This window comes from Pituophis catenifer, unplaced genomic scaffold (assembly GCF_029215685.1).
Source record: "Pituophis catenifer annectens isolate HBS135680 unplaced genomic scaffold, rPitCat1.0.hap2 SCAF_3, whole genome shotgun sequence".
NCBI classification, from domain to species: Eukaryota; Metazoa; Chordata; class Lepidosauria; order Squamata; family Colubridae; genus Pituophis; species Pituophis catenifer.
The window spans coordinates 100,331,636-100,344,484 of record NW_027256883.1 but is presented as its reverse complement, the minus strand read 5'-3'; the positions used below and the strand labels follow the sequence as shown (position 1 = coordinate 100,344,484).

Below are 12,849 nucleotides of genomic sequence, written 5' to 3'. Positions count from 1 at the left end.
CTTTATCTTAATACCTTTATATTTGTTTGGGGTTGCCTTTCTTCCATTTCATCTTTTTTACTGTACAGCAATCTTTCTCCTCAAACCTACCACCTCTCTCTTTCCTTTCCTTCTTACTTTCTTCCCCCCCGCTTCTTCTCCTCCCTACTTCCTCTTCCTTTCTCCTTCTCCTCCTCTCTTCCTCCCTCTCTTACCCTCACTCCTACTCTAATTTCCCTTCCCTTCCTTCCTCCCTTCTCTTCCTTCCCTCTCTCTCCTTTCTTCCCTCTCTCTTCTCCTTCCTTCATCCCTCTCTATTGCTGTATCCTTTTGTGCATATGGATTACTCAGAGGGCTGAAAAAGTTATTTTTGACTGGTCCTCACACTTTTGACCACTCCTCAAACTTACGACTGTCCTCACATTTTATGTTTTTCACCCTATCTTGTCACCATGGTGAAGAGAAGCAGTTGTGAAATGAGTGACACGGTTGTTAAGAATGCTACAATGGGCATAAATGATGACCAGTCATAAGTGCGAAGACTGGTCAAAAGTGTGAGGACCTGTCAGAAATCACATTTTTCAGCCCTCTGGGTATTCCTTTTGTGCACAGGGACCACTCAGAGGCTGAAAAAGTTATTTTTGACTGGTCCTTGCACTTTTGACCAGTCCTCGAATTTACGACTGTCCTCACATTTTACGTTTTTTGCCCTATCTTATACCATGTTGAAGAGAAGCAGTTGTGAAATGAGTGACATTGTTGTTAAGAATGCTGCACAGGCATAAATGTGAGGAGGGCCATAAGTGTGAGGACCAGTCAAAAGTGCGAGGACCTGTCAGAAGTGACTTTTTTCAGCCCTCTGAGTAGTCCCTATACACATAGCCATGGCCACCCGGTCACATTACCAGCTAGCCACGCCCACCCAGTCACATGACCTCCAAGCCACGCCCACAAAATAAGCCATGCCCACAGAACCAGTAGTAAAAAAAAATTAGAACCCACCCCTGGTTGGGGGTCACCACAACATGAGGAACTGTATTAAAGGGTCGCGGCATTAGGAAGGTTGAGAACCACTGATATAGGTATTCCCAGATTTGTAATTTTTCCTTTTGTCAGCAGGTGGCACTCTCCACTTAAATTTCAATTTACTAGTCCATCGTCCATTGTCATTTTGGTTATAAAACAGCTGTAAAAGTAGAATAAGTTTTGTAATTAAATAATTCCAGCATTTAAAATACCTTCCCAGTACCACATCTTCCAAATTTAGGAATCCAATTTTCTATTTATTTCAAAATCTATTATTTTACTCTCCTGCACCTTCATTTCTGGTACCACCTTCAGAGGTATTTCCTCTGAATGCCCCAAAATGCTTAGATGCTGCTTTAACACATAGTTCTGAGCAAGTAGCTCTAGATTGTTTATTGGGGTTAAATTTAGAGCAAAAGAAAAATCCTCTCCCCCAGTTCCAACACCATTCATCTACTTCTCTCCAGCACCAGGCTTAGTTGTTCTTCGGTTGTCCCAGCTTTGTAGCATTCATCTTTAGCTGCCTCTTCTTCTTGCCATGGCTGAGAGGGAAAAAGAACCCCGGGCCAGACAAGAGAGCTGAGACTCTCCTTGACCTCGCAGGGTGCCAGTCTTTAGTTCACTGCCCATACAGGGCAGCTTTGGCTCCCTCTGGAGCCCATAAACAGGACGAACTCAGCACGGGAGCATGGAGACCACTTCACATGTCCGATCCTGCCGTGTGTCCGATCCCGCCTCGACGTCAACCTGAAGTCCAGATATTGCATCTTCTGCAGGGTGTGTGCCATCCCATCGAGAGCAAAAGAGAATACAGTATTTTCTTGACATCTGAGAGTTCTTCTGCAGACACACTAATTCTGTTTTGGGATTAAATCTGAGTTTGTTCTTCTTCATCCAGTCCCTTTCAACTTCAAGGGTCTGGGTCAATTTTTCCATTAGATATTCTGTTCTCCCTGGCATAAAGATATAGTATACCACATCCTTAACATACTTCTGATGTTTATTTTCCTGGATGCCTCCTGATACCCGCATATACTAAACTTTGGACTCTTTTTCTGAACATCATTTTTCAGAGCGTCCTTTGCATCCCAAGGAGAAAGTTCTAGAGCAGGCCCTGCAATGGTGCAAGTTACCAAAACCCAGCTCTGCATATTTACTTGTGAAAAAGTTGTCCATCGAGGAAGGAAGCTGTCTTTTCACAGGTGTGTGAGCCTATTATTTAAGAGACAAATATACTTGTTACTGTTTTTAAAACCATCAGAACATTTTCTATAGCATTCCTGTCTTGCCTAGTATTGGCCTAGCTGGCCTGATAATATAAAAGAGTATGTCCAAAAGTATTTTATGGAGGAGGAATAAATAGTACAATGCATGTTTTCCAGTATCTATCATCTCCCACTAAAACAGCAATGTGAAATCCTTTTGATGTTGATGATTGTATTTACTCAAGAATTAACACAATAACAGAATAACAGAGTGGAAGGGACCTTTGAAGTCTTCCAGTCCAACCCCCTGCTCAAGCAGGAGAAGCTATTCCATTCCAGGCAAATGATTGTCCCATCTTTTTTTGAAAATCTCCAGCAATGGAGCACCCACAACTCAAAGAGGCAAGCTGTTCCATTGATTAATTGATTAATTTGACAGGAAATCTCCTTAATTCTAGATTGGATCTCTCTTTGATAAGCTTCCATTTCAAAACATTTTGCTTTACATTGCTCCTGAAATGGAGGAAAGGCACCAAGATTGGAGGCTGCAGGATTTCTTTCTTAGGATTTGTTTTATATTTCTTTGTATATTGTGTTTAAAATCACTCGGTGTGGCAGAGCTCCTATGTCATCACTCGGGTGCTGGGTGACCCTTCAGTGTTTCACCAGGGCATAATCACTTAACAGCAGAATCCAGCTCCATCTTCAGGAGCGCCACAGGATGTGTTTATTCCCATTGCCATCTTTCTTTAGAAAAAGATATTCAGATTCAGCAAAGAATTGTGAAATTAAAAAGATATCACACATCTGTCACATAACTACTAAATAATGATTCTATAACTAATTTGCCTGGTATATGTATTTGAAATATAAGTTCTCTTTGTAAAACTTATTCCCAATGTCTCTATTTTGCTGTAGATACTAAATGTGAGAGCCCAAAATATGGTCTTTTGAAATGCCGTGAGGAATTGGCCAAGCTTCTGGGGAACAAATTTCAGGAACGCTACTTTGTCATCAAAGATCAAAAGTTGCTTCTACTCAAAGAGAAACAGGTATAGTAATCTGACAAATTAACACAACAGTACAAAATAATAAAGTTGGAAGGGATCGTGGAGGTTTTCTAGTCCACCCCCCACTCCCACCCCTGTCAAACAGGAGACCCTACACCAGGGTTTGTGCAGAGAGGATCTTTGGACACACCATGAAATATACTTGTCACTGTGTTCCCAGAGCTTTCAGGTAGCTCAACAATGAAATCCATGGAGATTTCTTTCCAGGATGCTGATGGGTTAGCCACCTGTTGTAATAGCCCCCATGGCTTGCCCACCATCCCTTTTGCTACTGCACATATAGGCCAACTAGCCATGTAGCTTCTACATCCTTTTTCATGACCCACCACCAAAATTGATGCTGGATCAGGTATAGGGTTTTAATGAAAACAAAATGTCCTGTGATTTTACAGTCATGGCTCCTCTGCAAAACTAAGAGCCTTTGGCTGGCTGGCACATACAGTTTGCTGCCCACCCATGCAAGTCCATCATGCAGGCACATGTTTTCCTTGTTTTTTTAAGAACCATTCATCTTGGAGCAGGGCTATTTTTATTCCCAGATCATGTCCTTAGACAAATCTGGCAGTGCTTTGTGCTGAGCTCTGGTGGTGACCAGTGATGCTATTTGATTGGCAGGGATGATGACGTCCACCACCTTCTTCTTGGTACTATTACACTGAGGCATTCTGGACAAGGCATCTGCTAGAAAGTTTCTTCCCCAGGCAAATACACCCCCAGGTTGTTAAAAAAATTGAATCCCACCACTGGTTCAGAAATATACAAATGAGGCATTCTGCCTGAACAGGACTGTAAGAAATTTATCTGAATCTTTCTCTTTTAAAAATGTATTCCTCTCAAAACATCTTTTCTCAGAACCTTTTATCCATGATGTTTGAGACAGGCAGACAGCTTTCCATCAGTATGATTTGCTTGTCATCTAATTTTAGTAGTCTTGTTTTTCTAGTCCTCTTCCATGTAAAAGAATGGATGAGAATACCACCTGAGCCTCTTTGAGCTTTCTTCTTACAACTTCAATAATCATGGATTACTACATGGATTAATAGGAAGGTATAATTGTCAATGGATTTACAAGTTATTTTATTATTTTGATAACTGATCTTCAGTTTAGGCAAAGAGTACCTTCCATAAACCAGTCAGGGACTCTGGTTGGTATTTACTTTTCAGTTCTTTGGAACAGTAAATCACAATTACTACAACCTTTTGTTTTCTTGTGAGGTGCAGTATATCTCTTCTGCTCTTCAGTAAACCAGTCTTGTCTCCTGTTCCTCAGGGTCTTTTTTTTTTCTTTTTCTTTTTTGTCTGAAGGCTTGAAGCCAGTTTTTTCTGCAAGAGTCTGTTTTTTAGTTCCAGTGGTACAGAGTACATTCTGCATCTCTCGCTTTTGTGACAGACTATTGTCCATTGAATGTGCTCCTTTGTTTGATTCTTAATTATGGAGAGTTCCTTTGTCTTCCAATTCCTGTTATAGCACCAGCTTTTTCTGATATATAAATATCTACCTCATTGCCACTCACTATTCCAATTCTTTAATGTTTTCTTCAAGGACTTGCTTCCAGTTCATGCCAGGTTGTTTTCAGGCAGGAACTCTATAAGCACTGAAAATTATGACTGTCCAGTCCAATTTATTTATTGATCTCCATCTTCAATTGTTAAGATTCTGCCTTTTATGCTTTTTATTTTATGCTTCTTCTTTTCTCAGGTTCTTAGGTTAGCTAATTACCACAGTCCATTTAGAGAGAAAATTTGTTAAGAATATTCCTACTGAACTCTCCTGACTGATTCTAATTTTTTGATTAAAAAATGTCAAATGGTGATTTCATTGCAAAACATCCAAGTTAGAATTCGTAGAGAGATGCATTTACATGCAACAATTTATACATACAAAAGTATATATGTAAGGTGAATGGGAAGTATTTATTTCTGACCCTTTTACTTTCATACTTGAAATCTGTTGATGTATGAGTAGGATTCATTTTGTCCATGGCTCTCCTTTTCTGTCAGCAATTAAAGTACATTTCATTAAGAAAAGTATAACAATAGCTGATGGAGTTGGCTGAAATGGCAAAAATGACTACTTCAATTAAAGATAAGTACTTTTGTTTCCACATGGAGACTGCTTCTGAACTTCATAGTTGATGTGGAAAAGAATGAAACTCTGACTTTGGGTTTTACCTATTAGACTGATAGATTTTTATAGAAATGCAAAAAATTGTGATTTGATGTTAATGCCTTATTTTACTGTAATAGAGAGTCAGAAGTCAAGGTTTCTGTTTCTTTTTTTCTTTCCACTCTTCTCCTTTCCTTTCCACCCCCCTTTTCTATTTACTTTGTATTTTATGAAACTTTATAATTCAATAAAAATGTTGACTATGAAGAAAAGTATAATAATAACCTTTATCCAGCAAATTTCCTTTCTGGAGATGAACCAGCATATTCAAGCTATCACTATCATATTACCTTCATAATCAATTATGCCTATCTTATTAATAGAGCATGACTAATGATATATATTCCTTTTTTTCATTACTTACCTGAGCTTTCAGAATGCTGGTGACCCAGTCCCATAACTCCGATTGCCCTGTGCATGTTAAATACCTACAGAATAAACACTTGACAATTACTGTCAATTCTGGTGATCTTTGTCTCATTAACTTCTCTAATTCAACAAATAGCATAGGATTCACCAGAGCAGCTACAAAAAAGTCTGAGTTTTTCCAGAGAAAGAACTCACTAATGGAACATGAGAAGTGCCCAGGATTTTCTAAAAGCAGCCAAGAAAATAACTATTGTTATTGCTGATCTTTATGAACTCATGAATAGTATTCCATTTTTTCCCCTGAACTTGTAGTTATAACTTTCTTTTATTAAAGATTAAAGGAAATTTACCCTTCAAAGCTGTCAAACTTCTTGATCCAAAGGTTTCTAATAGGTTAAAACTAATTAACGAGCTATTTTCTTAAGTGATTAGAAGGAAGTTATGTGAACTTAGTGTCCTTTCAAAGCTGCAACTGTTGTTTGAACAAGATGGCTATTTCCTTGTCTCTAAATCCACTAAAGCCTGCTATTTTGCGGTCTGGAGCACTTGTATAATGGTATGTAGGAAAGATGCTGCTTACAGAATGGTCAGATAAGAGACAGCATAGCTCACAATTGGATAGTGGGTGGGGCAGGAAGCTCAGAAGGGACCCTTCCTAATTTCTCAGCTGTAAAGATGACGGCAAGAAATTGTAGTTTCAGACTTGCAAAATTCTATTCATGTAGCTTTACAATAAATTAGAATTAGCTTATTTGGTTGTATTTCTTGTCTGGTCTACCTGGTAAGGCTGAAATCAATTTTGCATATTTCCTTTATAGCTTTAAAAACTAGGGAGGGTTCCTTCTGAGCCTTTGCCCTGCCCATCATCCAGCTGCAGGCTATGCTGTCCCTTATCTGACTGTGACCTAGGCAGCATCTCTTTGCCCCCTCTCCCAAGGTCCTTCCCACATACCATTACAACTTGTGGGAAATTAAAACTTTGATTTTAGAAAATTATGGACAGACTAAGGGGCCAGATAAATTTGAAATAAGATTGTGGAATTAATTATTAATTATTAAGAATCCTTCCTGTGGAAACATGTTTTTGTTTTGAATAAAAAAACCCCATAAAATAAGATTTTAAAAATTGGACACTAGAGGGAACTAGAGGGTATTAAAGATTACAATTAATGGAACACATGCAGTTGACGTACAATTACAGCAAACAAAATATTCTAATGGACATATTGAAAGATATTTTTGAACAATGGATTCAGATGATATTTGCCTCTATGGAGAGACTGTGTCTAAAAGATGTTATGGAAGATCTAGCAAGATCTAGAATTGAATGTAGATTTATAAATGACAGGCTACAAGAATGATATGGGAAAAGATGTTACATTGGACATACAAAAGTCATCAGCTGATGATTTAATAATTAAAAGGGATATAGAAACAATAAACCAAGGACCACAACTTGGGTAATTTTTCTATTTTAAAGGATCTTTTGAGAAGGGACAAAGAAAAATGAAAAATAAAATCAAATTGTACAAAAGTATTTGAACAAATTTAAGATTAAGATTGTTAGAAATAGAAATAAGGAATATAAATCTGGTTTATTTGACCAAGGTTAAAATAAATATGTCATTATCTCTGGTAATTTTTAGAATAAAATAGAATTCAAACAACAATCGATAAATCATAAGAAACCAATAGGAGATGATAGCAGGCAAGATGAGAAGATGAGAAAAGATGAGAAATGAGACAGTGCTGTGGCGAATTAACTGTTCTGCAGAGTGATGGCACAGGGGAAAAACTATCTTTGTGTCTAGTTGTTTTGGCATGTAATTCTCTATAGTAGAAGTTGAAATACATCATGTCCAGGATTTGAGAGGTCTGTAGTTATTTTCTCAGTCCTCTTTCTGGTTTGTGCAGTATATAGATCCTAAATGGAAGGCAGGCTGGTTGCAATTGTTTTTTTCTGCAGTCCTAACTTTCTGTTAAAATCTGTGTCTGTCCTGTTTCGTTGCTGTGCCAAACCAGACAGTTATTGAGATACAAATGACAGACTCAATAATTCCTCTGTAGAACTGTATCAGCAGATCCTTGGGCAATCTGAGCTTTCTGAGTTGATGCAGGAAGAACATTCTTTGTTGCACCTTTTTAGTGATAATTCTAATATTAAGTCTCTATTTCAAGTCCTTGGAGATAATGGAATGTAGAAACTTGAAGGTCTCTACTGTTGATACTGTGTTGCCTACCATGTTTCCCTGAAAATAAGACCATGTCTTATATTTTTTTGAACCCTGAAATAAGCACTTGGCCTTATTGCCATGTGCTCAAAAGCCTGATTGGGCATATTATCAGGGGATGTCTTATTTTGGGGGAAACAGGGTAATATTGTAAGAGAAGGTAGAATAGGAGAGCTTCTTCTAAAATCTACTATCATCTCTAAAGTTTTAAGTGTTCAGCTCCAGGCTGTTCTACTGTTTTACTGAAAATAAGACCCAGTTTTATATTTTTTCGGGCTCCAAAATAAGTGCTAGGCCTTATTTTTGGGGTAAGTCTTATTTTTTTTGATGTACAGGAAGTGCTGAGTGTGGGGGTTGACACGAATGGGAGCACTGCTACTGTCAGGCCAGCCCCCTCTGTCCTACCATCTGCTTGCCCATGGCCACAATGGACCAAGCTCTCAGCGCATCCCAGCTTCTGCCCTGCCCTGCCAGCTGGCCCTGCTGCTGCTGGAACACTGGAGCTTGGGTCTTGCTCAGGCTGCTGCTACGACAAGGCAGTAGGCCATGCAGCACAAAAGGATCGACTGCCCCTTCCCCTTGCCTCTGCCTGCTGCCGGTGCTGCCATGTGTTGGAATCACTTGCTTCCATTAATTCAGGTGTCAATCCATCCCACTGTCTCTTGGCTTGCCTGAAGCCATGAAAGGGCACAAGACCACATGGCACATCAGGATTGCCTCCCCCATGTATCTGACCAGCTGCTGGGCATGCTGCACTTGCTGCAGCTGGCCTCACTGGGGCTCTTCACTCTCCTAGCCATGCTGCTCTCAGCTGCCTTGCTGGGCTGCTCCTGCCTGGTTTGGGGTGATTCGGCTCAGATCTATGATCTCCGGAATGCCTTCCCTTGCTGCTGGCCTACCAGGGCCCCTTTGCCAGCGGTCGCCAGTGGAGCCATGTTGCCCATGCTGCCTTTGGGCTCTCAGCTGCTCTGTTGGGCTGCTCCTGCCTGGTGTGGGGTAAATCGGCCGAGATCTATGACCTCCAGTGTGCCTTCCCTCACCACTGGTCTGCCAGGGCCCCTTTGCCAGTGGTCACCAGTGGTGCATGCTGCCCATATTGCCCTCAGCCTCTACCACACCTGCAGTTGCTCTGCTGCTGCCGCCTCAACTTCCCCCAGCCCAGCCCATCCAGTGGGTCAGTGCTGCCACCACAAGATGAGGTGAGACAGGTGGCAGGGGGTGAAACTGCATCCCTCCACCTGCCAGACAGCAAAGGTGTGCATGCTGCCTGGCTTGTGGGATGCATGGGGCAGCTCCAATGGAAATTAAGCTAATGGGGGCTGCTGGGTAGCAGCCTGGGCTTGGCTAAAGATGCCGAGGGAGTTGCAGGCAGTATGACTCCACTTGGTCTGCTTGCGAAGAGGCCCTGGCAGTGGCAGGGAAAAGCACTCTGGAAGTCATATGGTAAATCTGGGCCGATTTGCCCTATGCCAGAGAGGAGCAGCTCAGGAGGGTGCCTGAAAGCATGAGACCAGCAGCAGCAGGTGCAGTAGGCCCAGGAAAAGGTGTGGGGGGAGGCAAGCCTGCATGGGCTTTTGTCCCATTGTGGTTGTAGGCAAGTGGAGAGACTGTGGGCCAGGTTGACACCCAATTTAATGGAGGCAGCGATTCCAACAGATAGCAGCACCATTAACAGGCAGAGGCTGCGTGGGGGGGTGGGGGGGAGGTGATGCCAATGCACCACAGGGCCTTGTGCCTTGTCATAGCAGCAGCCTGAACAAAACCCGAGCTCCAGGCCTGGTGGCGTGCAAACTGTCGCTCACCACTTCCTGTGCTGGCCACACTTACCCTCGTCCCCAGGCTGATGATGATATTCACTAGGGCTTATTTTTTGGGTAGCGCTTATATTCAGTGCACACTTAAAAATTAAGCTAGGGTTTATTTTCGGGATAGGTCTTATTTTGGGGAAAACACGGTAGCTGCATCACAGGGCCAGTTTGTCTACCTCTCATCTATATGCAGACTCACCATCATTTTAAATAAAACCAATGACTGTTTTATTATCTGCAAACTTCAATATTTTAACAGAGGGATCCTTTGGGATGCAGTCATTGGTATATAGAAAGAGTAATGGAGAGAACACATAGCCCTAGGGGGCTCCTATGCTAATTGAGCAGGTATTTGGTGTGAATATCCCTAGCTTCACCTGCTGCTTCCTATTCATTAAAAATCTTACAATCCATCTACAAGTGTAGGCACAGCTAGCTAAGGCAGTTTAGAGAGCTGGATTTCAGGAATGGTGGTGTTGAATGTCAAGCTGAAGTCTACAAAAGGGACTCTTACATAGTTCTTTGGGGATTCAAGATGTTGTAAGATGTAGTGCAGTGCCATATTGACAGCATCATCTGCCAATCTATTTGCACTGTAGGCAAATAGGGGTCTTGCAGCATATCTGTGATGGCTTTCAGGAAGGCCAACACTAACCTTTTGAAAGTTTTCATAACTATGGATATCAAAGCCACCGGTCTATAGTCATTCAACTCCTTGGGCACCAGAATGGTAGTAGAGCATTTGAAGCAAGAAGGGACAGAGCACATTTCCAGTTATTTATTAAAAATGTGGGTGAAGATGGGGTCCAATCAAGCAAGAGGGAATTACCCTGTCTGGTCCTGGTGCTTTTCCATCCTTTTGTCTGTGAAGTAGACCTTGCACATCTTTTTCTCTGATAACCAGAGATAGGGGATCCAGAGGGATGGAGTTGGATGTAGGAGCTGTTGTTGGTATATCTGAGATGGAGAAGGTAGTGATAGTTGACAGTGGTCTCCTCTCAAACTTAAAGTAGAAACCATTCAGGTAATCTGCCAGTTACTGATTCTCTTCCACAAGGGAGGGAGGTTTGTTTTGGCCAGTGATATTTTAAGGCTTTTTCACACATTTGCTGGTTCATTTGTGGAGAGTTGATTACTCAGCTTTTCAGAGTAGCTTATTTTATCTGCCCTGATCTCCTTTGTTAATATATCCCTGGCCTGATTGTACAGTTTTCTATCCTCTTTCCTGTAGGTTTCCTCTTTGGCACAACATAGATGTTTGAGCTTAGCTGTGAACCAAGTTTTATTATTACTGTAGATGCATAAAGTTTTGGTTAACATACATAAGTTGTCACAAAAGCTAACATATGTTACAGTTCATCCAAGTTCACTGAGGCAGCTTCAAAAACATTCCAGTCTGTGCAGTCGAGGCAAGCCTGTAGCTTTAACTTTGCCTCTTCAGTCTAAGACTTCATTGTTTTACCTATTGGTTTTATGATTTTAAGCCTTTTTCTATAAACAGGTAGAAGGTGGATCATACAGTGATCAGAGTGTCCCACAGCAGTTCTTGGCAGAGAGCAATTGGCATCTTTTATTTTAGTAGTCTATAATATTCTTGCCTCTAGTGAGATAGTTGACATGCTGAATGTATCTTGGAAGCTCTTGGTTTAGGTTGGTACTATTAAAATCTAATACAATGAGTAGGGAGCCTGGAGATCTCTGTTCAGCTCACAGGATTTGGTCAATTAAGGTTTGCAATGCCTTGTTTATGCAAACTTGGGGTAATATGTAGACCCCAACTAGGATGAATGAAGAAAACTCTTGGGGGGAATTATAGGGTATGCAATTGATAAATAGTGTCTCTAAGTCCACATCACAAAACGTCTTTAGTTTAGTGACATTTTTACACCATCAGTTCTTAATACAGAAGCAGATACTTCTACCCTTCTTTTTATGGGATGTTTCTGCAATTGTATCTGCTCTATGAATCTGAAATCCTGGGATTTGCAAGCAGCTATCATTAACTGAATCATCCAGTTAGGTTTCAATGAAACAGAGGGCTGCTGAGTTGTAAAAGTCTGAGTTGTTCTTATTTAAAAGGAGCAGTTCTTCTATCTTATTTATGAGTGAGCGAAGATTAGTTAAATGAAATTCTAAGTTGCATTAATAGAGAGATTGAATCAAAGTCACGTGAAGTACTAGTACCACTCTATAAAGCCTTAGTAAGGCCACACCTAGAATACTGTATCCAGTTTTGGTCACCACACTATAAAAAAGATGTTGAGACTCTAGAAAGAGTGCAGAGAAGAGCAACAAAGATGATTAGGGGACTGCAGGCTAAAACATATAACGAATGGTTGCAAGAACTGGGCATGGCTAGTCTAGTGAAGAAGAAGGAGCGGGGTGACATGATAGCAGTGTTCCAAAATTTGAGGGGCTGTCACAGAGAGGAAGAGGACAACCTATTTTCCAAAGCACCTGAAGGCCAGACAAGGTATAATGGATGGAAACTGATCAAGGGGAGATTCAACCTAGAAATAAGGAGAAATTTTCTGATAGTGAGAACAGTCAATCAATGGAACAGTTTGCCTTCGGAAGTTGTGGGTGCTTCATCACTGGAGGCCTTCAAGAAGAGACTGGACAACCATTTGTCAAATACAGCAAGGGGAAGGGAGATTTTCTTACCCCATGATTCCCGAGTCTCTGAAAAATGCCTCCTTGCTTGCCCCTCCTTTTTCTCTTGTTTCTCTTCTGCCTTTTTCTAATTGCCATGTTGAGAGAGATAACTGCTATTCCCTCAGTCAGAATTTCCTCCGCATTTGAAAAGAAGGGAGGAATAAACCCAGAAAACTGCTCATTATTAAAAGTCACTACCTGATTGTCAAAACCTCATTTCTTGAGTATGATATTTGCGAGAGTCACAGAAAATAATAGAAAACATCAGTACTACTACTGATAGTTTTTGCTGATGTCAGAATTGAAATAAATATGCTTTATGGATTTGTTTATAGATAA

The 12,849-nt window shown here is 40.9% G+C and overlaps 1 protein-coding gene across 1 annotated transcript in view; it reads right to left on the bottom strand.

Annotated features, from left to right (window-relative positions):
* The window catches only part of LOC139315011 (arf-GAP with Rho-GAP domain, ANK repeat and PH domain-containing protein 3-like), an 87,609-nt gene that overhangs the window by 50,954 nt on the left and 23,806 nt on the right, over nt 1-12,849 (bottom strand). Inside the window, exon 8 of the mRNA XM_070941035.1 lies at nt 5,812-5,875. Coding sequence (XP_070797136.1) covers nt 5,812-5,875 — 64 coding nt within the window. The remainder of the gene's footprint in view (nt 1-5,811; nt 5,876-12,849) is intronic.